Source organism: Plecotus auritus (assembly GCF_963455305.1).
Source record: "Plecotus auritus genome assembly, chromosome: 10".
Lineage (NCBI taxonomy): Eukaryota > Metazoa > Chordata > Mammalia > Chiroptera > Vespertilionidae > Plecotus > Plecotus auritus.
The window spans coordinates 43,274,208-43,301,299 of NC_137785.1; the positions used below are offsets into that span (position 1 = coordinate 43,274,208).

A 27,092-nucleotide genomic window follows, 5' to 3' on the forward strand; every position below is an offset into this window, starting at 1 on the left:
ATATTGAAGAACAAAGGGCTAAGAATAGTTAGAACACTAATAAAGAAGAATGAGGAGAGAGGAATGCCATACCAGATATCAGGACTTATGAAGCTGGAGTAACAGATAGGGTGGTATTGATGTCAGGATAGACAAATTGACCAATGAAATGGAAGACAGCTTAGGATAGACATTCATATATGAAGATTTGACATGGGACAGAGGTCAGTGTGGAACGGAAGGAATATTCCAAAGACTGCTTGCTACGGAGACACTAAGCGTTGGCCAATGGCTTCAGTTGGGTAACTCTAAAGAGCCAGCTCCAGAGCTTCCTGTGGCATCAGCTGAAGTCTGTGCTACAATCTCTCGCAGCTCGTCTTTTTCTCTCCCAATTGTACTTTCCTATTCTTTACAGGTGTTTTCCCCAAGAGAGCTCCCTAATAAACCTTCTGTATGCAGATTGCAGAGTCTTAAATTCTGCTTTCCATTGAGCTTGACCCACAACAGAGGATGCTGTGCCAACGTAAGCCACTGAGCATTTCATAAATACCCCATGAAAAGATTGCCTTCAGAGGGACAGATTCCCATTCTGAGGAAAACTTCTGGAGGCAGCATCTAAATGAAGTAAAGCATAAACACTGGATGTAAAGAAAGTAGAAGATTCAAAGACCAAGTTGGGGGAGGGTCCTGAGGAAGCAGAGCCACCTTTGTTAGCTCAGCCAGTCCCAAATTCCTAACCCACAGAAAATGTGAGATAACAAACATCCAAGTTGCTAAGCTTGGCGGTATTTTGTTGTGCAGTAATAAATAACTAATAAGAATCAGATAGCTGAGCATCAGACTTCATGAACAGCAAAACTTCCTTAAAATTAAAAATTTCTGCTCTGAAAAAGACATTGCTAAGAGAATGAGAAAACAAACCACAGACTGGGAGAAAATATTGCAAAAGACACATCTGACAAAGGACTGTTATTTAAAAATATGTAAAAAATTCTTAAAAGTCAACAATAAGAAAACAAACAACCTGATTAAAAAGTAGGCAAAAGACCTTAACAGATACCTCACCAAAAAAGATACACTGATGGCAAACAGAATGACCAAAGTCCAAAGAGAATGGCCTAATAGAATGGCCAAAGTCCAAAACACTGACAACATCAAATGCTGGTGAGGACGAGGAGCAACAGCGACTCTCAATTATTGCTGACAAGAATGCAAAACGGTACAAGCACTTTGGACGACATGTTGGCTGCTTCTTATAAAACTGAACATATTCTTACATATTGTGCTCCTTGGTATTTAGCAAAAGGAGTAAAAACTTTGTCTGCACAATACCCTGCACATGGGTGTTTACAGCAGCTTTATTCACAATTGCCAAAATGTGGAAGCAACCAAGATGTCCTTCAGTAGGTGAGTGGGTAAATAAATTGTAGTACATCCAGACAATGGAATGTTATTCAGCGACCAAAAGAATTAGTTATCAAGTCACAAAATGACATGAAATAAACTTAAGTGCATATTATTAAGTGAAAGAAGCCAAGCTGAAAAGGCTACATACTGATTATGACTATATGACATCTTGGAAAAGACCAAGTTATGGAGAGAGTAAAAAGACCAGTGATTACCAAGGGCTCGCAGGAGGAGGACAGAAGATTTTTAGAGCAGTGAAATTACTCTGTATGATACTATAATGATGCGTAAATGTTATATGTCTAAGCCCATAGAACATATAACATCAAGAGTGAACTCTCATTTACTATAGACTTTGGGTGATTATCATGTGTCAATGTAGGTTCATCAATTGTAGCAAATGTACATTCTAGAAAGGGGTATTGATAAAGAGGGAAGCTATGATGTGTAGGGGCAGGAGGATATTCCAATCTCTGTACCATTCCCTCAATTTTGCTGTGAACCTAAAACTGCTCTAAAAAAACAAAGTTTAAAAAAAATGAACATGAAGGAGAAACTAGAAATTATACAGCCCAGAACAAACAGAAAAAAAGGGGCAGATTTAAACCCCAACATAATTATATTAAATGTAAATGATCTAAATATACCAACTATGGACAGAGACTGCCAGAGTGTATTAAAAAAAGACCCACTTATATGCTATCTACAAGAAACTCACTTCAACTATAATGACTGCTGCATACATTCTTCACTGTTTGAATTTTAACCATTAGCATGTATTAATTTTCCAACTGGTTGTTTAAATGCATAATGAGATCACAAAGAGGTAATGAATTCTGCTCAGGGCAAGGGAAGTAGGTTAGAAAAGTCTACAAAGTGATCTTTAAATTGACAAGGAAGGGTTCAAAGGGAAGGAAAGGTAAAGGTCAGGGGGCAGTGTCCTGGCAGAGAGAAGAGCACCAGCACATGCCAGGGCCCAACGTGGGCAGGAAGATGAAGATGGGTTTGGGCCTCTGCTCACCTTCTCCTCTATGAGATATTGCTGGTCAAATTCTAAGGAGTAAAATTCAATGGGGAAGTCACAGGGGTTCTTCACCACCACCTCGGCCTCGTCTCCAGGTGCATAAGGCAGCAGTGGCCCCAGCTCCAGAATTGAAGGACTAAATTCCAAGCGTGGCTCTAAACCTTGCCCCTGTGCCAGCAGCGTAAGCTTCTGAGTACTACGGGCAAGCTGGAACGTCAGGGTTTGACTGTAGAATTTCTGGAAAACATAAAAACAAAACAAACATCTGATTTTTTTCCCTGTTACACACCATGTGAAACTGAAAACCACTGGGGTTGGGGGGGGGGGGGCGGGGCGGGGGAAGAGAACAAAATTTAGATTAAGAGAGAAGTTTACATGAAAAGAGAGAACTTTTCTTATGAAATTGCATTAGAGTAATTTCTATTACAGGATTAATACTGCATATTGCATGCCAGGTGCTGTATCAATGCTTTATCACTTGTAGAAGGCACTCTAAGTGCCTTGCTCATATCCCTCAGACCTCCAGGGTACTCAGATGTCCCACTGCCACTCTCTGTACCTCTGGGCCTGCACCCCTGGGCTCTCATTTCATGGGCCTGGCTACCCATGGACAGGGAGGGGCAGAGTGCCGGAGAAGTAACACCTTCTGGGAGCGGCCCCGTGACTCTCAGGAGTTAGCTCCCTCGCTCCTAGGGAGGGGCAACTCTGAAATGTGTACTTGGTATATTTTCTAAGTGTTTCCAGTGGGATTAAGTTCCAGTCTCCAAGGTAGCTGAGTCACTCACACATCCTATTAGCTGCCTTCCTTTCCCTTACCGTTTTTTACGTTTCTATCGGTATTCCCTACGCTTCTCAAATAATCTGTTCGCATTAAAAAATGTCTCCAGGTTTGTTTCCTGGAGAATCTGAATGACCATATTTTCATTTTTTGAACACAGAGTTAAGTCATGGGTAATGAGTTACGCATTCACTTCATCTGATACAGTTATGATCCAAGTACCATTTGATAGTGATGCCAGTGATCTTACTCTCCTTTTACTAAGGAACCTATTTAAAGATGTGGGTTCACAGGTCTCATCCCAAACTTCTATATTTTAATTGCTTTTTATGGAAACATTGCTAAAACATTCCATTCATTTCCTTGTTTTCTAACACGGAGTATTCTGAACACGTTATAATGTCTAGGAGTTGTGTGTATGGACATCGGTGATTTCTCTGCTGCTGATGCTGATGGAGATAGGGGTGCGGATTGTATGGGCTGCAGGGCAAACCAATTACTTGTATATAGCCAATAAATTCCTCTCCCAATCAGTGAAGCATTTTATTAACTTTGACCAATTCCAATTCAATCTTTATGGAATTGCCTGAACAAAGATTTTTTTAGAACTATACTTACTGACATTTCCCTCTTTCAGTAAAACAACCAAAATCTTGAGTAGGTCCCTTGACAGTGTTAAGATTCTCTAACAATGAAAAACATATTAATTGTATTTTCTTTTAAAAAGGGTTGGGGATATTTTTATAATAATAGAAACAGGGATTTTATTTTATCTTGTTTTAATTTTTTTTTGTTAATCCTCACCCAAGGATATTTTTTTCCATTGTTTTTAGAGAGAGTGGAAGGGAGAGAGGGAGGAGGAGAGAGAGAGAAAGAGAGACACATCGATTGGTTGCTTCTTGCATGTACCCCGATGGGGTCCGGGGATCAAACCTCCAATGCAGGTATATGTCCTTGACTGGGAATCAAACCTGTGACCCTTCAGTGCATGGGCCGACACTCTAACCATTGAGAACACCGGCCAGGCATAGAAACAGGGACTTTATTTTAGAATCAGATATGAAGTCATTTGCTTTTTTTCTTTCTCATTGCAGATTCTTAAACATTTCCTCAAAGTCATTACCAGGAAAACCATAGGTATTCTAAAAACTTGCATGCTTTTTTTCTTTTAAAATAATTAAAAAAAAAGTCTCCCAAATGCCTTAAGCTTTGAACAAAAGTCTTCATAGTGTAACCTTTTGAGATTCTCTCTGGTTCTAAGTTTTTATTATTTTTACTATGTTCTTTGTCAGAGTAGCTTTGTGCTGTGGTATTCACAAATGAAACGTTTGTGAGGCCCAGACAGTGTCCTCCAGGAGGTACTTATTATTATCAAAACTACTAATGATAATAGTTAATAGTTATTGAGACACGTACTACATATAGAGCAGTATGCTGTCCATTTTATTCACATTAATCCACTTATTCTTCAACATGACCCTAGGACAGCCTTGGGCAAACTACGGCCCGCGGGCCGGATCCGGCTGTTCTATCCGGTTCTCTTGCTCTCCCCTCCGCTCCTTTACTTTGAATTTATATTAGTTCACACAAACACTCCATCCATGCTTTTGTTCCGGCCCTCCAGTCCAGTTTAAGAACCCATTGTGGCCCTTGAGTCAGAAAGTTTGCCCACCCCTGCCCTAGGAGGTAGCTATTGCAGTTGATAATGTCTTACCTGAAACCCTGGGGACAGACACATTCAAATTCAGATTTTTATAGAGAACAGGTACCCTATGTTACCCAATAGCCTCAGCAGGGTCTGGGGCGGGTCCTCTGGAATCAAACACATTAATATTTCTGCATTGCAATGTTAGACTCTGCTAACTAAGTGGGATAAATAAAGGTTAAGTAGTCTCATGTCAGTTCGGATGAGGTTTTTCTGCCAAATGAGTTTGGGTCTGAAACTTATGAAAACTTTCCCCAGTTTTTGGAGCTTATTTGGATTCAGAATTGCAATAAGGGATTATTATAATTTTTCATATTATCTATGAGAAAACTGAAGTTGAGCTAGGTTAAGGAATTTGCTGAAAGCCACACAGCCTCTAATTGCAGAGGCAGAAGGCCATTAACCCAGGCCTGCTGGGAAAGTCGATGTGTCAGGTAGATGTGCTGATTGCCGAGCGGGTGCTCCTAACTGTCAGGCCACACAGCTCCTACGTGAACCGAAGCACTGGCCATGGCATAATCAGAACAGAAGGCACAGGTCGCTTAAAGCTTCCCTGGAGACCCACCTGGAGACCCAATGAAGCCTGGACTTTGAGTAAAGCTCAGAGATTCAAAGTCTGAATGGAACCACAATTCTTTCCCGCTTACCTCTTCTTTGGGCATGAATCTCACTTGCACGTTGTACTTCTCACCAGGATCCAAGACCCCTGAAGTGGGCTGGATCTCAAAGATCCGTGTCTTTGGCTTGAATTCGGTATGTAGTTTCCGTCTTAAGTACTTTGGCATATGTTTCTCCAGCTGGTTAATAAATATTGAAAATTAGATAACCATCTATGGAAAATGGACTTATTCCAGCCTCTACTCACTCAACCTGCATTTACTAAGTGCCTCCCAGGCATCAGGGAATGTGTAGATACCAGGGGTACAAAGATGAATAAGACATTCACCAGACAGATGACCTGATAGGTCCTCAGGTGCCGAGCTAAGGAACTAGATTTTATTCAGGAGGCGATGGCTGTCACTGAAAGTCTGAGCAGGAGAGTGAAATGACGAGAGAACGCCTAGAACTACAAATCTGGCTGAAATGGAGGCGGAAAAAGGGGATCAAGGGGCCGTAACTCACTTACCTTGTTAAATGGCTTATGGCTGACGACAAACCATTCACAAGGAACTTGAAGATGATTGGAGAGCTGAATAGTTTCCACAAGGCACTGTCCACACTGAATTGTGGCAAACTCCACTTTTTCACAAGACAGTGTCATCGTGGGAATGGTCACGTGGGCTTGCAGACAGATGTGAACTGTTGGCCCTCCAACCACCTAGAGCGGCCATAAAATGGTGTTAGCATAGCATGTGGCATAGGGTCAGGGGGAGAATCATGACTCTGAAATAGTAACTGGATCATCCCAGGGGTGATCGACCAGCACAGCTGGAAGCTGGGAAGGCTCAGCTGGCCCCAGCAGTGCATCTTACTTTAATGGGCAGAATGGCTTCTTTGTTTCCAACAGAATGATTGGTCCCTTGCTGGTCAAATCTCACTTCAAATGCTTCCGTTTCGCAGTAAGGCAGATGCTTTACACGATCCAGCTCAGTACTAAAGCCTGGACCAAGACAAACAAAATTTCTTTGTGGGAAAGAGAAATAGCAAACAAGAGCTGCTTTAGTTAGAAGCCCCTCTGGGCCAGGATAGCCATTCAAAGACCCAGTTAACGACCCAACAATTCTTTCAGCTGATCCCAGAAGAAACACACATTCTTCTACAGAAAGACAGTACAGATGGCCTTGTTGGAAATGACAAGGTGCAGTGGAAAAGGTCTCCCTGGCCTGGTTACCTGTGTCATGAAGGACGCGCTTTTCTGCATGGAAGGACACTGGGATGTGACTGGTGTTGGTGATCTTGATGATGTGGGATCGGGTGTCACCAAGGATGATGTGGCCAAAGTCTAGGATATACTCTGGCAGCTGGATTCTGAAATGAGTAACAAGCTCTCCTTACCAGTCACTCTTCCAAAAGTGAGGGAGCGTGGGGCTCTCTCCCATCTCCTGTGCACAATGCTATACTCTTGGAGTTGAGAACAATGAATGGCCCCAGAGGGGAGACCAGGAACCAGCTACATCTTCCCTCAGAAGTCCACACTGTTGTTTCAGCCATGATCTCAAAACACCTTCAATGTGGGCTCTCATGAAACTGAACCTGGGCCTGTTCGTTAGACAAAGCCGGAGGTTCCTGCCTGGTTAGCTGGATGCTAAAGGATAGCAGATACATGAGGGGAGTGGATTGCATTCTTGTATGATCAACCATCATGCCAGGGAGCACTCTGCTGGGCGGCAATGCTCGCTCCACTATACTCTGAAACAACACGGAAGGGCACTCACTTGGCTAGTCTGTGGCGACCCCGATGGCTGACTTCGTCCAGGGGATCGTAGATAATTGTTTTCTGATGTTCCATGGTATAGTTTTGGACTATTAGTCGCTCTACTTCCATCTGGAGCTGAGCACTTAACTGGAACAACAGAGAAGAGCAAAGGAGCAAACTTTCCTAGAACATGCATTCTCAATGTGGGCACTATCACCCTTCAGGGTGATATGCAGTCTATTGTGATATTAACATTTTCATGGGAGTGGGTGGAGTATGCAACTAGCACAGCTATAGCATGAGTAGTCTCAGCTATAGAAAGGGATGAACTACTCATATTGATGGATCTCAAGGGCATAATGCTGAATGAAAAAAGCCAACCTCGAAGATTACATACTGTATGATTCCATTTACACAACATTCTTGAAATAACAAAAGTATAGAGGTGAAGAACAGATTAGTGGTTGCTAGGGCAAGGGATAGGGAGATTGGGGGTAGGTGTAGGATGTCAGAGCAAATAAAATAAAAAAGAAGGGAAGCGACTTCTTCCCACTCCCTCTACTTTTAAAAAAATATATATTTTATTGATTTTTACAGAGAGGAAGGGAGAGGGATAGAGAGTTAGAAACATTGATGAGAGAGAAACATCAATCAGCTGCCTCCTGCACACCCCCTACTGGGGATGTGCCCGCAACCAAGGTACATGCTTTTGACTGGAATCGAACCTGGGACCCTTCAGTCCGCAGGCCGATGCTCTATCCACTGAGCCAAACCTGTTAGGACTACCCACTCCCTCTTCTTAGAGCATTCACTTTAGAGAACTTGTTAGTTCTTTCTCTGCCTCTTTGAAATGTATGTAAATCTTTCTGAGGGCCATATAAGCCTCTTGTCAGCTTTATAACTCAAAGTGCCTTTCTTAAGGATCTGGGGACTGTTTCTTGATGCGATCATCAAGGACGATGGGAGCCCCTACTGCCCAGTTTCTTTTTTTAAATATATTTTATTGATTTCAGACAGGAAGGGAGAGGGAGAGAGACAGAGAGAGACATCAATGATAAGAGAAAATCATTGATAGGCTGCCTCCTGCATGCGCCCTACTGAGAATTTAGCAAGGTGGGCATGTGCCCTTGACTGGAATCGAACCCAGGACCCTTCAGTCCGCAGGCTGACGCTCTATCCACTGAGCCAAACCAGCTAGGGCTCTACCGCCCGGTTTCTGTGGGAGCCTAAAGTCAGAGGGCCCTGTCATAAAAACACAAGAAGTTTGGTTTCCTTTGGATAAAGCCAATTAGCTAACCCAGATGGTCACTCCAATTACCATGTGATTTTAGAATGAACTATGTGTGACAAATGGTGCTGCCAAGTCTGCTCATGAGGACTAGTGATAGTTCTTACTTAAGGATTAGTTACTGTTTCACTTGAAAATATTTATGCAATGGGTTGCATCTGCTCAGCTGTATATAAGAGGCTGAGACTTCTTCCTGTCATGGCGATCTCTCAGTAAACTGCCTGTGACACAGATCTCATTCTGGTTTCATAATAATTTTTTTTCTTTTCATCTCTCTTTGTGGAGAGGTTTTCTGGCTTGGAAGGAGATTTTGTTTAATTCTGTTTCCCCAACAAGCACAAGGATCCTTGTGATGAAGGACCAGTTCTATATCTTAACTGTGGTGGTGGTTTACACATATCTACACATGAAAAAATCACAAAGAAGCATTCCCCACGCCCACACACCAGTGACCATGAAATTGATGAATGAGCTCCGCAGCTTGTACCAATGTCAATTTCCTGATTTTGATGTTGTATTATAGTTATGTAAGATGCTACCGATGGGAAAAATATTTTTCACAACTTCCTGTGAATTATAATTATTTCAAAATAAAAATCAAAACATTTAATGCCAAACTATTCAAAGAGATTATGTTTTACATACAATGCACGTATTTCATGGGGTATTAGAAAAAGATGTCTTGGCGGGAGTGATAGTGAAAAATGGTTGGAAAATACTGTTCTAAAAGGTCCAAACCAGAAGCCCTGGGCCAAGCAGGAAAGGTTACTGTGTGAAGGGGCCTGTAATGAGACAACAGGGAGATGTGGGAACTGTGACGATGTGTACAGGAGCCTGCCTCACCTCCAGGCATTCCCAGTCCATCTTGATTCTAGAACAGCAGAGCCAACCCTATGCTCGGCTCCTGAGCCGCTTAGTGGTCAGTTGACCGCTGGCTTATGTAGGAGGACTAGCTTGCTCTGCTCCTGCCATCACATTCTCGGAAACCCCACCCCAGGTCTGGAGGAACTGCCAGACACACCTATGCTAAGGCTCTGATGAGGAGCCACCTGGGCAGGCAGGTAGCAGGTGGAGATGCACCTCTGCCCCAAGGCAGGCTGGGGTCCGCTGGACAGACCTGCATTCACACCCTAGCTCTGCTCTTGCCTTGGAAATGCACTTCACTTCTGTGAGTCCTGTAAAACTGTGAAATTAAGATAATAATGGCATCTTACTTCCCCTCCCCCCATTGTGGGAGGATTTAATGAAATAATAATGCAGCTCAGTAGCATGGCACAGGCCTAGTATAAGAGTTCAATCAATGGTAGCTGTTGTTATTAATGATGATTATCCTTGGAACTAAGGCTCACTGTCAGTATCTGCAAATAGGTAATTGCTGGTAGCCTGTGGGGCTCCCAGTCTCCCTAGTGACACCCCTTTTCTTCATTTGAGAACCCCAGCTAAGCTCTCTCAGCCGCATACATAATCCTTCCTCAGGACACTGTTCTCATGTTCATTTGCATTTTAAAAGAAGAGTGCAGAGAGAAAGCAGCCTTCATGGTCAGGAAAGGATGGTGAAGAGAGGGGTTTCAGGGAATGGTGGGAGAGGACATTTGGGGATTTTGTTTTTCTGTCCCACAGCAGGGCAGCCTTTATGTACAAGATGGGTTCCTCCCTCCCTCAAGAGACCTCTTGGCTTGGATCCCACCTCAGAGGCACCACACACTCCTGATTGTTCCAAAGCCCCGTTGGCTGTCCCTCTCCCCGACGTTGCTGTTGGGTACCTAAGGCCTTTACTCTGAATTTACCCTCTTCCCTCATCACTCAATACACTTCCTGGGAAACTCCCTATCTCCTGTGATCACAGTGACCATCTGATAACTCTCAAATCACTTTCTCCAACTTTCTCTCTCCCCAGGTCCATAGCAATGGATCCAGCTCCCTATCGGATGCCTCTACTTGGAGGATGCACAGAAATCTCAGGTGTAATAATGGACCATTTGAACTCATTTCCCTTCCTCCTCTTTCACCCAAAACTTGTTTCTCATCCTGAGTTTTTTTTATCTGAGTGTCCTCTCCTTACTTTGTCATCCAAGCAAATCACTTGGAAGTCACCTCCTCCTCACTGCAACATGCACTCAATCCCTGACCAAACTACCTCCAAAATATTTCTTGAATTTACCCAATTCTCCCTACTTTCCGGACCATCACCTTTGTTTATACTACCATCACTTGTCATCTAGAATTACTCCAGCAGATTTAAAATAAAAGATGCAAAATACGATTATGCAAGGCCTCTGTTGAAACACAGTGCCTTCTTCCTGTGGACCTCAGGATAAAGTTCAAAACCCTCAAAAGGTTCAATAGTGGGCTGCTTATCTCTTCAGGCTCATCTTGGTTCCCTTACCTCACCCCATATTTGCCATACTTTCCTCCTTTTTTCATGTCCTTCCTGCCCCTGGGCCTTTGCACATACTGCCCTTATGCCACATACATTCTGTGCAAAGTGAGGCTAATCTTACCTTAAAAGGCTCATCCTCGGGCATTTCCTCAATGGTCTCTGTGTGACTAAATGTTTCATATTTGTCTAACTCATTTTCTAGGTTTTCTCTGGCCTGATTCAAGAAGATTTCATACTTTTCATTCCCTGTGGGGATTGGGAGGAGAAGAAAATCAGGATGGTTAGAAATATATGAATTATGTCCCAAACACAGACCCTTAGCTTATGTTAAATAAAGTGAGAAGGGAAATGAACTGTTTTGGCGCCTCCCTTGCCATGTTTTCCCTGCTTTAGAGGCTGAGGTCATTTGTGAGCAAGCTGAATTTATACCAGAGACCTCACTGAGTTTAATGAGATGATGCTTTAGTACCATCTGGTTCTCAAGAAGCGGGTGGCAGTAACATCCTAAGCCAATCTTAGGTTGACCGCCTGGATCCCAGCTTACCTGGCACATTCCCAGTTCTAGCACAGACAGCTGCACAACTAGGGAAACCCCTCAGGCTAGACAAACCCAGACAGCTGGTCACCCTTTCAATTAGCTTTCATGGGTATTAAATCTCAAGTTGCTTTAATTACAACTAAATAAGCTACAATCCCCAGAATCAGGGAGGGCAGGCAAGTGGTGAGGTTTCAGATCCCCAAGTTCACCAGTAAGCAGTGCAAGGCAGGCAAAGTAATTACAGTGCCTTTTAGGAAACGACGGGAAGCCGGGGACTGCAGGGAACTGGAGCACAGAAAGCCCGGCCAATGTTACTCAGATTTCAATGATTTTAAAGCCTGTACTGGCCTAACCATGTCTGCTGCCACAGGAGGCCAGCTGGGTGCCCAGTGTCCAGCTGTGGTAAAGACCTTCCTTCCTGACAATTCTATGTGGACTTGGGCTGACTTCTGTCTGCTGGAACTCTAGACGCTAGGGTGTGACATGGTCTTAGTTTTACTAATGTTTGTGTTCATATTTTCAGGGAGCAGACTATTAGCATTTAATAGATGATTATCAACAGTTGAGTTAGTGACTTTGGGGAATGGGGTGGCAGGAAAGGCGGAGGTATGAGGGTTTAGTCTGAAGCTGCTTAGGAGTGAGAAGAGGGATTCATGAAGAAGGGTGAAGTTTCCATGAAGAAGAGTGAAGTTTCTCTGGCCTCTGACCCAGCAAGAAAGAACCAGAATCTATGGCTATAAAAGAGCTGATCACCTTTCGGATCTGCCAAGACAGAAATATTCTGGTACAGAGGGAGGCCAGATGCTATCAGGAAGCCTTGACTAGAGATGTGGGCAAGCAATTAACAACAGTCTCAATTAGCTTCCAAACTCTGTAATACCAAAAAGGGATCAGAACCTTGGTTGCCTTTCAGTAGAGTTTATATTTTGAGAATTGTACTCTTGGCAGTAAAATCAGCCTTCAGGTTCTGAGCAGGCACCTGTGAGGGTGCCACTGGGGAAGGACAACTCGGAGGGAGATGACATTTGGAAGGAACATGCGCTGGAAGAAAAGGCAGTTGGAAGAGCAATTTTCTGATGCCTCAATGATGGCGAAGTTGACCAGGGGTCTTAATGTGCGACTGCCAGGGCCACGTCTTATCTCGCTGAACTCAGGTCACCACATCAATTTCAACTCTTGACTTTCTTGCAGCGAAGGAATAACACAGAAGGGAACTAGTAGGGACTACCAAGAAAATGATGTGGTAGCCTTCAACCTTCAAGCGAGCAAAGCTAAAATGCATATTTTTCCCCCTGTGGGGAACTACGATAGCGGGTAGCAGTACCTTTGAGGTTTCTGGGGAGATCGATGCAGATTCGGGGGAAGATTCCCTCTCCACTCAGTGTGATACTGTCTGGGTCCAGGTGGGCGATCTGTACCTGAAAACTTCTTTGAAAGATCTCAGGTACCCCAGGTAAGTAGTAAACATTCAGCTCCTGCTCTTTAAGTGAACTGATAAAACCCTGTGCAGCAGAAAGACCAGAGAGAACATTCAAATTGGTACAATGGACTCCTGCTCTGGCAGATTGATGGACTGGAGAACCCCAAGGGCCTACGGTGCTGGGTATTCTCCACTCACATTCCTCCCCCAGGATTTATTTTCATGAGAAAATTATTTTCATGATGAGAAAACTTCAACAAAAGTTCCTTAAAGCTGACAGATTAACATACAATGCACAAGAAACTACTTCCTCCATTTGCTTTGAAAACCAATTTGGCCCATTGCAGTCTACTGCTGTTTTCACACCTGCTAGTGAAAAATTGCTCTTGTTGTAGTCAATAGACAGGAGGCCCTCAGCTTCAAAGAATCACAAGGGAAGTGTGAGGACATAAGTAGAAATAAACTATCTTGCCCTAGCTGGCAAGTGGATTGAGCGTCAGCCTGCAGACTGAAGGGTCTTGGGTTTGAATCTGATCAAGGGCAGGTGCCTCAGTTGTGGGCTCCATCCCTGGCCCTGGTTGAGGTGCGTATGCAGAAGACAACCAATTGATGTGTCTCTCTCACATCGATGTTTCCCTCTCTCTCTCTCTGTCTCCCTCCCTTCTTCTTTTTCTAAAAATCAATGGAAAAATATCCTTGGGTGAGGATTAACAACAACAAAAAAGAATAAAATGGAAAAATCTATCTTATAATTATGAAAAAACATCTATGGGGTTGTATTGTCTTTTTCACTATTAGACCCCTGGTGCTTGAATGGTGCGTGGCAAATGCAGGACTCAGTAAATATTTGTTTAGTAAATGAGTGAAGTGCTTGGATTGATTTATTTTTCTTGCTTCTGAGAGTTCTTTAATTTTAAAAATATCATTTCCATAATCCTGGCCGTGAATGTTTAGTGTAATGTGACCTAGCTCTGGGTTGACTTGAAGGTTTGAATTGGGGCTCCTCTGACCATCATCACATGGCTACTTACTGAAAGAGGCAGGATGAGTGGCACTCCGGGCATGAGGTTGTCTGGCGAAGACTGGTAATTGGTCAGCACCTTGAACTCGAAGCCGACTTTCCCAGTGTTCTTCAGTGTGACTTTATTCTCTGTGACCCGGTCGAACAGCTTGAGGAGAAGGAGGAAAACAGTGACCCCTGGGTCATCGCCCTTGGGGATGCTGCTGTCATCCTAACCAAGGTAGCTGGACAAACATGCCTCAGAGACATGGATTTTATTTCTCAGGATGCTAGACGCTGCCAGTCCTCATTTCAGTATCACAAAAAGGTGCCGACTAGCTCTACCTTAGTTCTCCTAACAACTCATATAGGTCAGTATGACTGTGGGGTGAGCATCTCATCTCACCAGACTTCAGTTTCTTCACCACAAAGACCTCATATCGAAGGATCTTAAAGTAAGCTTTTCTACATCAAGATTTGCTTCTTTAAAAAAAAAAAGATTTGAGTTCAGAATTTTCTAGAATGAATTTTTCTATTTATATGGCGAGACATGGGAATAATAGGTCAGACATGAATTATTTTGCTCACACAATTCAGCCACTAACCAGCAAGTCCAATAACCACAAACTAAGGCCACCTTAGGGGTTCTTAGGACAAGAGAGGGCAAGGACTAGCTGCTTTAAAAAATACACTCTGAGCTGAGCCAGGATCAATTGCCAGGAGGACCCTGGAGATAAGGAATGAAAGAGAATTCTGTTTGGTCAGTGCAATAAAAAAGGTCTCAAAAGGTGTTGGGTGGGTTTGCTTTTAGCCACAATCTTTAACCTATAGACACACATATACACATATGATTCAGTAATTATAACTGCAGTAGCTATATTATGGGGATCCAATCCCCATTAAAATTTGGTAGGAAATATGGTCTCTGAGTACATAACACAAAATCTAATTGGGAAGAGAAGATGTAAAGACATTGAATTAACTAGCAATTATTCCAAAGCAAAAATTAGAAGGTACATGATATTATGGCAAAGACTATACTTTAGTGCCCAGAGAATATCAAGTAAGAGAAAGACAAGTGAGGACTGGAGCTGAGCTGGGCCTTACAGTATGTGTAAGTCTGGGCTGCAGGGTGAAGGATGAGTGGAATAATTTAAGAGTGAATGTGCAGGTCTGAAGGGCTGGGATGCATTAGGGCCAGGGGGTAGGACAGCTTGGCCCCAAATGAATGAAGAGCTATAATGGGGAGTGATGAAGAACCAAGTTTAATGTAAGGAGCAGCAGGTAATAGGGGGACTTGGGATACCCTTACCCAATATAGGTACCTGCAGTAGCTATGTTATGGGCGACAGAGGAAGGGACTCATGATTGAAGACCTTCTCTGGCCCAGCACAGTATTGACCAGTCACTTAAGTAACCACAACCACTTGGTGAGACAGGCATTGCTACCCCATTCCCATTGTATAGATGAGGGACACTGAGGTTTGGAGAGGTTAGGTGATGTGCCCAAAGTGACACATTAGGAAGTAAAATCAGGAAAACATCCTAGTTCTCCTGACTACAAAACCATACTACTAGTATTTCCTCAATACTACGAGGCCTTCCCAAACGCTGCTGGGTGAACTGTTCAGGGATTGGTGGGAAAAAAATGCAATTTGGGGACAATCTGTCTGGCAATGATGTTTAAATGGGTTAGCAGTAGGAGCTAAGCATGGGTTGTAATCCCTTACTTCCCCAGGGTCCGTGGACCAGCGGCACAGGCATCACTTAGGAGCTTGTTAGAAATGCAGATCCTCAGGCCCCGCCCTGGATCTACTGGATCAGAATCTGTACTTGAACAAGATTCCCAGGTGATTCGTACACACATTACAGTTTGAGAAAAACTGCCGTAATAATTTAGGCGTGGCTGATGGGATTCTGCAGTGTGATAACCACAGTGGCGGTGGGGAAGGAAAATCAATTCAGATGGGTCCCGCTGCATGGATCAGCAATCTATGGGTGCTGTAAGGCTGCGGGAGGTGAAGGAGAGAGTGCAGTGGGAATGCCGTGGAGACCGTAAACTCCAGCGACTGAGACGGTAGTGTGTCACTGAGAGAAACAGAGAGGTTGGGATGAGTTTGTGGATTGAGAGGGAAGATGCACATTTTAGCGTCTAACATGCTGAATTTCAGGAGACGGTGAGAAAAGCAAGTGAAGACACTTGGCAAACGGTTGGCAGTGGGAGGATGACCAGGGTTAGCGGGGGAGCAGATGAGAGGTCAAGAATAGGGGTGATGGTGAGACTATGATGATCGGGGGTTCCAGAGAGATTAGAGCACAAGGATGATGACTGATGTTTAAGACAAAAGCAGAAAACCTCCTGATGGTGGCAATACCTGTAACCCATAGTTGATGTCCTTGGTGTCAAAGGAATAGCTGACCACGGATGCCTCTCCCCGTAGTGTTATCTCATAGTTGGGCCCTCCTTCCACTTTGCACAGAGCCTTCGCCTGGGCGATGATGTCACAGTGTCCGTAGAAGGTGAAAGCTATCTGGTAGCTACTGTACGGCTGCAGCTCTCCATAGAGGGGCAAAATGTCAAACACCTGCAGAGAAAGTCATTCTCGATGAGAGCATCTATCAGGATGGAGAGCCGGCAACAGGTAAGTTAAAGTCCAGGCGATTTACAGATCATTTCCTCACTAACTTGTTTGACTCCATGCCAGGTGACTAGCCCAGCACCTTGAAAATACAGGATGGTCATGGCAGTAATAGTGCTCTGGCAAGATTTGAACGTCTAACTTGGGGCTGTAATAAGAATTGGTGTGAGATGACTTTGGTGCCCAGGAGATGTTACTTCTTCTATCCCAACGAAAGTCTCTCTTCCTGTTCGGAGAGCCACAGGGATTCCTGAAACTCCACCTGGCTCTGGTTTGGGTCTATTCTTTCTGTTTCAACAGAGCTCCCTTTTAATCCCTCAAAATTAGAGGTGTGAGGGAAAGTTAGCAAGCAGTTACCATGGGGTCATCAATGTGCTCCTCCCCATCACAAAGAAAAATGAAGCATGTTGTGTATATTTTAAGAATACAGGCATATCTCGTTTTAGTGCACCTTACGTTTTATTGTGTTTTGCAGATAATTGCTTGCTTTTTTTACAAATTGAAGACCCTCCACCAACAAAAAGATTATGATTCCCTGAAGGCTCAGAGAGGTTAACAATTGTTAGCAATAAAGTAATTTTAAATTAAGGTATGTATATATTGTTTCTTTTAATACATATGCTATTGCACACTAAATAGACTACACTATAGTGTAAACATAACTTTTACTAGAGGCCCGGTGCACGAATTCGTGCACGGGTCGGGTCCGGCTGGCCTGCCCTGATTGGGGCCAATTGGGGTGGGGCCAGCCAGGGGGAGGGGCCACAGGAGGTTGGCCGGCCGGCCCCACCCCCAATTGGGCCAGTTGGCCGGACGCAGTGTGTGTCATAGCGACTGGTTGTTCCAGTCACTTGGCTTTTATATAATAGATTTACTTTATTGTGGTGGTCTGGAAAGAACTGCCATATCTCTGAAGTATGCCTGTAATACGTTTTTTTTTCCTATGGAGATAATTGGACAATTGCCCAAAATTTATGTACAGGGATGTTTACTGCAGCGTTATTTAAAGTAGCAAAACTTTAGAAGCTAATTAAATGCCTATCAATAAGAGATCACTTTAAATGAAGTGTATGTGGTGCTCTACTCATGAAGGATGATGTAATGTGTATTTATGGACTAGAAATAATGTGCACAACAGATTACTGAGTGAAGAAGCAGTTCCATTTATGTAAAATGAGATATGCCATTGTATCAACCTGGAAGATGTGAGCATGTGTAAATTCATTCAGAGATTTGCATATGCAAATAGATATATCTGGGAGGCTGTTTGCTAAAATTTCAGTAATATTTTTCTATAAATGGTGGGATTTTGAGGATTTTTGCTTTCGAATTTCTGTTTTCTTGAGTTTTCTCTGACAAACATCTTTAGCTATAGGAAAAAAATTAATGTTAAAAAATTAACATTTCAAAGACAAGTGTTTTATATACAAACACATACTCATTCTAAAAACTTTGAAAAATACAGAAACATTCAAATAGGGAAATACAAATCAACCATGAGATTATACTGTAGATATATGAATACATGTGTGTATATTTGTATATATATTTATATTCTGAGTTTTCAGTTGCTATTATGAGTGATGCTTTCCCATGTAACTAAATATTCTTTACAAGTATCATTTAAAAAAATTGGCCCTAACTGGTTTGGCTCAGTGGCTAGGGCATCAACCCATGGACTGAAGGGTCCCAGGTTCCATTCTGGTCAAGCGCACGTATGTACGTACTTCAGTTGCAGGTTCGATCCCCAGCCCTGGTCAGAGCACATGTGGGAGTTAACCAATTGATGTGTCTCTCTCACATTGATGTTTCTCTTTCTCCCTCCCTTCCTCTATTTCTAAATATCGATGGAAAAATACCCTCGGGTGAGGAATAACAACAACAAAAATAGAACATGTAGTATTTTTTACTTAATATATCAGAGATTGCTCCAAGTCAATATATAAAAAACTTTCTCATTTTCTGCAAAAGAATTTCATAGTATAATTCTCCTAGAATAATGACTTAAGCAAATCATAGTATAATTCTTCTGCAGATGTAATTTAGTTTATTCAACTGGTCTCATATTATGGAGCCATTGCAATTTTTCTTGCTTTTACCAACAGCGCTGCAATGAATGAGAACAATTACATGTCTTGATGTAAATGTAAAGGTGTATCTGGAGAATAATGTCCCCGCAGAGGAAGTGTGCATTTTAAATTCTGATACTCTTGCCAAATCGTATGTCACGAGGCTATGCCAATGCGTTCTCCTACTTACAGAGGGTGACAACGCTTGCTTACCCCCACTCTGCCACTGCAGTCGTCTATCCTCATGGACATACGCTAATTTATTTTTCCAATTTTTTGCTATATCTAAAGTGTTGTAACAAACATCTTTGTATGCAAATCTATGCATCTCCAATGATTTGCTTAAGTCACTATTCTAGGAGAACTTAAGGGTATGAATATGTAAAATCTCTTGATTTCCTCTTTGTTTTTACTGGGAAATTACCAAGGAAAATATTTCTCCTCTTATAGCCTCATCTAGGGGCTGGAAAGAGCACGAGGTCACTCAGGTTCAGAGGAAACTGGCTTTTCCGTTATAGAGAGCATTTGCTGCTGAGGTGTCTGGGGTCTCACTGAGGTGTTGGGCTCTGTGGGTGTTTGGTTGGGACGTGACCCTGATAAAGCTTCGCGGCCTCATCACAGCCAAACCCCAGCGCCCCCCTGCCACTCTGCTCCTGGATCTGCTTCTGCCTGTTTTACAGAAAGGACCCTCGACTTGCCAACCCGACCCAGGCAAAGGAAACCGTACATCCGAGTTGATCAGCTTGGGCGCTTCTGCTCTTCCGTTTTCTCTTTCTTCAGACCCAGTATCTTCATCTACAAGGGTGGTCCTGGGAGTGAATGAAATGTAGAGAATCACTGCTTTGACAGTCATCACAGCACGATAACCTCGTATTCTTCCCTCCACCACTGTGCCCCAAACAAGTGGGCTCTCACTCAAGGATGCCTTTCTCGAGAGGTCAGCTGAGCAGCACGCTGCCACTCCCTGCCCCAGGCAAGCAGTGCAGGGCATCCGACTGATGGATTTCCTGTAGGCCCAACCCCTCTTTCCTGGCCTGTCAAGTCTGCATTCGACCTATAAAAAGCCCTGGGAGGCTCTGGAGGCTCTGGCAATCCTTCAGGTAATCTGGATGTGTCCCCCATGCTCAATGTTAAGTTGCATCATTTATTGGAGCATTTTATTGTGAGGTTGTAATGCTTGACGAGTTGTCATACCCTTTTCTGCTTGCTGACCTTGACCTGACTGTGGTGGCAGACCTTGGGCAGATGGAGAGGGCACCGTGGTAGAAAGGGCTCAGTCCCCCAGGACTCAGGAGGCTATGTATGGCCTCCTGAGAGCAGAGGTGACTTCTAGTTAGGGCCTGACATACAGAAGGCGCTCATTAGACTGTGGACTGGTGAGTGGTTGGATGAATAAATGAGGGATGAGTTTGAGAAGGTAAGTAAGTGCAGAGAGAAGAATGCTATTAAAATAATTCCATTCTGGCTTTGCACTTACTTAACAAAATCACTTAGATCAATCTCAGGGGATTTGATCGCGGAGACTGCTGGCGAGCTGGTGGAGGCTGAGGTCCCGGGAGGGACTCCATCTGGGGCAGGAGGGCACGGTCGGGCTTCCTCAGCCTCATCACAAATCTACAAACTCATAGGGAAGTGACAGTCACACCAGCTGGTGCAAGTCGGCGCCTGGGTAGGCTCTTGATTCCAAATCCTAGACCAGGCAGGCCTAGAAGGGACTGCCCTACACCCTCACTTGCTCAAATCTTAGCCGACTTTCACTTTCTCCTAAAAGTTTGCTGACCACCCTTCCCGGTCTGGATCGAGTCTCTCTTCTCTGAGTACCCACAGCCCCTGGGCTTCCCGTCCCCACTATGTCTCCTGTCCCTGCTGGACCGTGAGCTCGCTGTATCTGCTTCATCATAAGACAGTGCCTGGAACGCAGCAGGCACTCAGGCATGGCTATGAATGAATGAGTACCAGGATCCTGCTCCCAGAGACCCAGAAAGCAGGGCAGGACTCGGGCGAGGAGGGTGGGGCACTCAGCCGCTGGCCCTGTGGGTGCGGCTCAGCCTTTGCAGGGTCCTGCCTCCATGGGTTTGCTCTCGGGCCTCGACTGCTCCACCCAGGTCCCGGCCCTGCCAGTTTGCTCTACTGCCACTCAAGTTCCCCCGAGCAGAGGATGGAGGGGGAAATGGGTGACTGTCCAGGTCTCACTGACTGGAAAGGCCTTTGGATGTCACAAAGGCCGGAGTGGCAGGGTCACCCCCTTTCTTCCTGTTCCCCTCAGGCTGCACGTGGCTTTTAGGGACTCCTCCCCTCCCACGTCTCAGGCCGTTATATTAATATCAACCCAATGTCACTTACATATTCATTCTGGCCCTGCACGCACTTCACTTTGTCTCAGAGGCCCAGCGGAAATGTCACTTATTACACGAAGCACCCATCACTGTCCCATCTTGCCATGGGAGTTTTCCTCCCTCTTAAGTTTCAGATCATTTCATCTGCACTCTTTTAGGATACTGTCCACTCTCTAGCATGTACCCTTTCCTTTGCCAACTTCGTGATTTCTGCCACATCGAGTATCACTTGTTAAACCAATTTTCATTGAGGTACAATTTACATACACAATGCACTCATTGTAAGCATACAGTTTGATGCGTTTTTACAAATACACACACCTGAAAAACCACGATCACAGTAACATACTGCACATTTCTATCCTCCCCAGAAGTTTCCCTGTGCCCCTACCCAGTCCATCGGCTCCGCACACTCATCTGCTCCATAGCACTGTGGACTAGACATGCTGACAGCTGCACATCCATGGGTTTATTAATATGCACTCTTTTGTATCTGATGTCTTTCAAACAGTGGGATGCTTTTATTTTTATTTTTTAAAATATTTTTATTGATTTCAGAGAGGAAGGGAGAGGGTGATAGAAATATCAATGATGAGAGAGAATCATTGATTGGCTGCCTCCTGTACACCCCACATTGGGGATTGAGCCCGCAACCCAGGCATGTGCCCCAACCAGGAATCGAACCGTGACATCCTGGTCCACAGGTCGATGCTCAACCACTGAGCCACACTGGCTGGGCAGAACAGTGGGATGCTTTTAGATACACTGATGTTGTTGCCAGAGCAGTAGTCTGTTCTTTTAATCACTGAGCAATAATAGCTGACTAGTGTGTTTATCCATTTTCTTATTGACAGACACTTCAGCTGTTTCCAGCTTTAAATATATATATATTTATTGATTTCACAGAAGGGAGAGAAAGATAGAAACATCAATGATGAGAATCATCGATGGGCTGCCTCCTGCATGCCCCCTGCTGGGGATTGAGCCCGAAACCCGGACATGTGCCCTGACCGGGAATTGAACCCTGACCTCCTGGTTCATAGGTCAACACTCAACCACTGAGCCACAGCAGCTGGGCTCCAGCTTTTAATACTATGAATAAAGTTGCTTATAAGTCTTCTTGTGGACATGTTTTTATTCCTCTTGGGTAAATTCCCAGGGGGGAACTGCTGGCTTGTATGGTATATGTATGTTTAAGATGAAAGGAAACTGCTAAATAGTGTTCCAAAGTGGATTTACACCATTACACCACCACCCACAGGGCATGGGGGCTCCTGTGGGTCCACATCCTCACCTACACTTGGTATTCAGTCCTTTTCTTTTCAACCATCCAAATGAGTATGCAGTGATAGCACATTGTTGTGTTCATTAATAGGCGTATTTTAAGGGGAAGTTTTTGCATAATTACTACAAATTTAAAGTCAGTTTTATCTACCACATTTAGAAAAATAAATGATGGGGAAAAACAATGTTCTTATTTTCTTGCCTGCTGAGGCTCTGAGCCGAGCCCTGCTTGTTCTTTTTAAGAAGAGTGAACAGTCCAGTTTCCCTTTGGGGAAATCCTGGGTTAGCACCATCCTCAGAACTGTGAGCTCTTGCGGGGCAGGACCCAAGCAGTTCCCACTTTAGAGACCCATAACTCAGGGTCCTTTACCTACAGCATGAGCTCACTATGTGTCTGGTTGAATGGATATATGTCAGATGGATGGATGGATGGATGATTGCATGCAGGATAATGTGGCTGTTCTGCACCTCCACCTTCCCTGTCCCTCTCCCCACCCTCTGCCCTTGGCCTTGGAGAAGAGTGGAAAAGCTCTTTTCATCTTCCACCGTGGCCTTCCGTTTGGCTTATTCCAGGTCAGATGTCTCTAGTTGACCTCACCTTAGGCAGAAACCACACCATTCTTGGCAGAGGACTCATGTAGGGGTAGGTGCGGGGGAGCTCATTAAAATAAAAATTCCTGAACCTCATCCTTGGGTACATTCTGATTCGGCAGGTCTCAGGTAGGGCCCAGGAGTTAGATTTTTTGTAGTTGTTAATCTCATTTGAAGATACAGTTTTTCAATTGATTTTTTTTTTTTAAGAGAGAGAGTGGAAGGGAGTGGGGAGAGAGTGAGAGAGACAAAGAGAGAAACATCGATGTGAGAGAGACACATCGATTGGTTGCCTCCCACATGTGCCCCAACTGGGGGCTGGGGATTGAACCTGCAACCCAGGCACGTGCCCTAGACCGAGAATCGAACCCCAGACCCTTCAAAGCGTGGGCTGACTCTCCAACCACTAAGCAACACTGGCCAGGATAGGAGTTAGATGTTTAACAGTCTTCCCAGGTGATTCTAATGTACAGTCAGATTTAGAACCCACTATGGGTAGGCATGGCAACATGACGGCTAAGGACTGGAGTTGACAATTAGTGTGGGCAGCACTCAGCCTGGGCAGCCAGGGACAGTGAAAATCAGCAGAGGACGGTCCGGAGCACTTATTAAAATACATCACCCCACGTCAGAGAGGGGCTGGGAGGTCTGCCAGATTGCAGCCCCACACAACAGCGCTCTCACATCCAGCATGTGCTCCCCCTGGGATGTTGTGAGGAGTTAAAAAAAAAAAAAAAAGCACATGGGAAATCTGTATAGGAAAAATGCAAAGCTGTAGCAGATCCGCAGATCTGAGGAAAAACAACACCTCAGGTGACAATGATGCCTGGACAACTGGGAAGTGAGAGGTCTCTTTGGAAACAAGCAAAGGAGAGCAGTAAGGCAGCCCTGCTGCTAACAGTCGAGCCACAGGAGACGGCAAATCCTTTATCATAACGGAGGCTTCCACTTATCATTAAAGCCGAAAACCTGCTCCAAGAAGCTGAAATAGAATGTTGGTAGAGTCTTTTTGGACCAGATTTCATTTTATCCTCAGGAACAGATGATTACGTTCTGTTATGCTGACCCAAACAGGATTAGATTCAGTTATTTTTAAAAGAGAGTGCACAGCAAACAAGCAAAAAAATAAAAATAAAAATAAAAATCAATATTAGTCCAATTCCAGAGCTACCCATTTCAGATGCATTGGAGGAGCCAGGGAAGAACGCCCCCCCCTCCCGCCCCCGCCCCACTGCGCCCTTTAGCTGTGACGGAACCATGTGACTGTCAGACACACTGTCAATCAGATGTGCTGGTTTGGGCTCAGCAGTTTCCCTCTTCGTATTTTATTTTCAATTTTTGGTAACCTTGGGTCAATACACTCTTTTGTGTTGAAAATTAAAAAATGTCCGCCACTCTTATTGCCTGTTCTCATATCACTGGAGGCAGTGGCCCATCAAAATAGAACCCCAAAGGACATGTTTGTGTTTCAGTTAATATTCTGTGCCGTCGTTCAGACAATAGTTGGAGGTAGAATGGTGTATGGTGGCTTTCCACTAAAGTCTGTGCCATGCAGACGAGGTTTCCCCCCAAAAAAGGCAGCGACAGTCTTGCGGTGGACACAATGACTTCTAATTCATTCATTCATTGGACCTGAATTCTGGGCGTGTCCAGAGGGTGAAGCAGCCACGCTGGCTGAAAAGGTCCTGCAGGTGTGTTTTGTGTGGCTCATGTGCCATTTATTTTGTTTTTTGCAGTCACCACTGTAGCAGATGCCATGGGCACACTGTCTGCGACCCCTTTACCAGGATGGTGTGCCATCGCCTGGGTGCTGTGTGTGTTGGCTGCACCTTTCTCTGGAGCACTGCCCTGGCTCTGGGGAGCTGCCCGGGAGGTTATGTCCTCGCACCCATTCAGGTGTGAGCTGAAGGCAAGGATGTCTGATGAGGGTGAGGACCCAGCCTCCTTGTCCCTGAGTAGGATAAACTCTGATGCAATTCACACTCCAGAGCTCCCCCGGGTCAGAGGCAAGACTTCTGAAATCACACCTCCCCATAATGTTCCCCTCCACTCTATATTGTCTCTTTTACTCTCTTATAATTCCTCCTGAGAGCCCTCCCTCAATAAATCCCCTGCCCCACGTCACCATTCCAGGCTCAGGCTCTGCTTCTAGGGAACCACTTTAGTATTGTATTGTATTGTATTGTATTGTACTGTATTGTACTGTACTGTATTGTATTGTATTGTACTGTACTGTACTGTACTGTATTGTATTGTATTGTATTGTATTGTATGATTCCAAAGGTGAGAAAGCCAATTCTTCCTGCACGGGACTCAGAGCCAAAGGATCAGAGTCAGGGATACAGGAACGGGTGTAGCTCAGGGTTCCAGGGCTCAGCGGCAAGGTGTGCAGAGTGCACAGTGGTTCAGAGCAAGGCTGTGGGGACACAAGCCTCGGGGTTGAATTTTGGCATCCGCATTTACACACCACATGCCTGGGTATTGTGTTAGTGATGGAACCCTCCTCATCTGATTGTTGTGGGGTTTAGTTCATGTAACACACTCAGCAGGGTGCCGGGGTCATGCTAAATGTCCAATGCACATGAGCTGTCCCTCTGCTAGGATGGGTGGGAATTACCATCATTTCTGAAATTCAAATGAGAGGAGAGTCTGTTTGGCTTCAGATGACGGTGAGACCCACCTTCCCTGGCTGCTTGGGGAAGTCCTCATGAGGGGGAGCTATCTCACTGCATGGGAGGAAGCGTGGTGCCTCCTAGTGAAGAGTGGAAAGGATGCGGGGTCTGAGGGAAAGCTCTCTGTAAAGGGAAAAGGGTTGAGAGAACCTGGTCCTCTAGGGACAAGTGAGAAGTTTGCTATAGACGGAGGGTGCGTGTAGGTGCCAAATGGAAGCAGATGATGATGGGGAGGAGGATGGTGATGGTGACGATGGCAATGATGATGAAGACTAGCAATGAGTGGGAGTCAGTGAGGCCAGCCGTGGAGGCAGCCATGAGGGGATGGGGGACAGCAGCATGGGGACAGGAGAGGTGCGGATCCTCCTCTGCCACTTCACTGCCCTGCTCTCACATCTCCTCCTCCTGGCACTGGGTGGAGGGGTTGCAAAGCACAAACAGCAAATGTAGGTACTGACTGTGGTGGCCCTCACTGCTCCTCCACTACTCTCTTATTTCCACCCCTCTGTCCCACCAGCCGCTCAGCCATGCTCACGGACAGGCCAGGAGGCAGCAGTGGGAAGAGAGTCTTGGATGGGGTGGGATTCTGAGCCCAGTATCAAGGATCTGCTATTCCACCTCCTAATGCACACTGGGCCTTCCCACTGCATCTCCATCAGCATCTTCACCTTCTTTCTTTCTTTCTTTCTTTCTTTCTTTCTTTCTTTCTTTCTTTCTTTCTTTCTTTCTTTCTTTCTTTTTAAAGAGAAAGTTATTTTTTTTAAAAAATATATTTTATTGATATTTTACAGAGAGGAAGGGAGAGGGATAGAGAGTTAGAAACATCGATGAGAGAGAAACATCGATCAGCTGCCTCCTGCACACCCCCCACTGGGGATGTGCCCGCAACCAAGGTACATGCCCTTGACCGGAATCGAACCCGGGACCCTTCAGTCCGCAGGCCGACGCTCTATCCACTGAGCCAAACCGGTTTCGGCTTCACCTTCTTCTTTAAAAAAAAATTTTTTTTATATTGATTTCAGAGAGGAAGGGAGAGGGAGAGATAGAAACATCAATGGTCGCTGCCTCCTGCACACCCCCTACTGGGGATGGAGCCCATAACCCAGGCATGTGCCCTGACCAGGAATTGAACCGTGACTCCTGGTTCATAGGTCGATGCTCAACCACTGAGCCATGCTGTCTGGGTCATCTTCACCTTCTTGACGAAGGCTGCCACTCTCTGTCTGGATTCCTAACGCTGTTTTCTCTGCAGGCTTCCTGATGTTCATTCTTGCATAATATGAAAACAGGAAAAATCCTATTGGGTTATGTCTTCCCTCGCTGTTTATAACATGGTTCAGGGTTTTGGGCATTTTGTGTTGTCCCCGTCTAACCCATGCTCCCTTTGCAGCCCAAGTGAACTTCCTTATTCTTCACTTCCCCATTTTAAACCTCTCAGAAGACTCTCCATGGTCCTGAGGATCAAGCAGATGCCTGAGAGGCTGAGAAGGCCCTTCCTGGTCAAGGCCCTCTGTCCCATTTTGATAGCAGAAGGGGAAAATCACCCATCGCTGCCACTGGTGTCCCACCTGTCCTCCCAGCATGGTCTAGAGGTCAGTTTGCATTCTCAACCATCCGAGAATATGA

The 27,092-nt window shown here is 44.8% G+C and overlaps 1 protein-coding gene across 1 annotated transcript in view; it reads right to left on the bottom strand.

Annotated features, from left to right (window-relative positions):
- The window catches only part of HYDIN (HYDIN axonemal central pair apparatus protein), a gene marked incomplete at its 5' end in the record, with an annotated part of 303,461 nt that overhangs the window by 98,319 nt on the left and 178,050 nt on the right, over positions 1–27,092 (bottom strand). Inside the window, 14 exon segments of the mRNA XM_080643807.1 lie at positions 2,408–2,647; positions 5,541–5,690; positions 6,020–6,211; positions 6,366–6,493; positions 6,725–6,861; positions 7,269–7,396; positions 11,039–11,163; positions 12,780–12,957; positions 13,907–14,044; positions 16,251–16,460; positions 16,712–16,725; positions 16,728–16,830; positions 19,311–19,392; positions 20,061–20,151. Coding sequence (XP_080499933.1) covers positions 2,408–2,647; positions 5,541–5,690; positions 6,020–6,211; positions 6,366–6,493; positions 6,725–6,861; positions 7,269–7,396; positions 11,039–11,163; positions 12,780–12,957; positions 13,907–14,044; positions 16,251–16,460; positions 16,712–16,725; positions 16,728–16,830; positions 19,311–19,392; positions 20,061–20,151 — 1,916 coding nt within the window.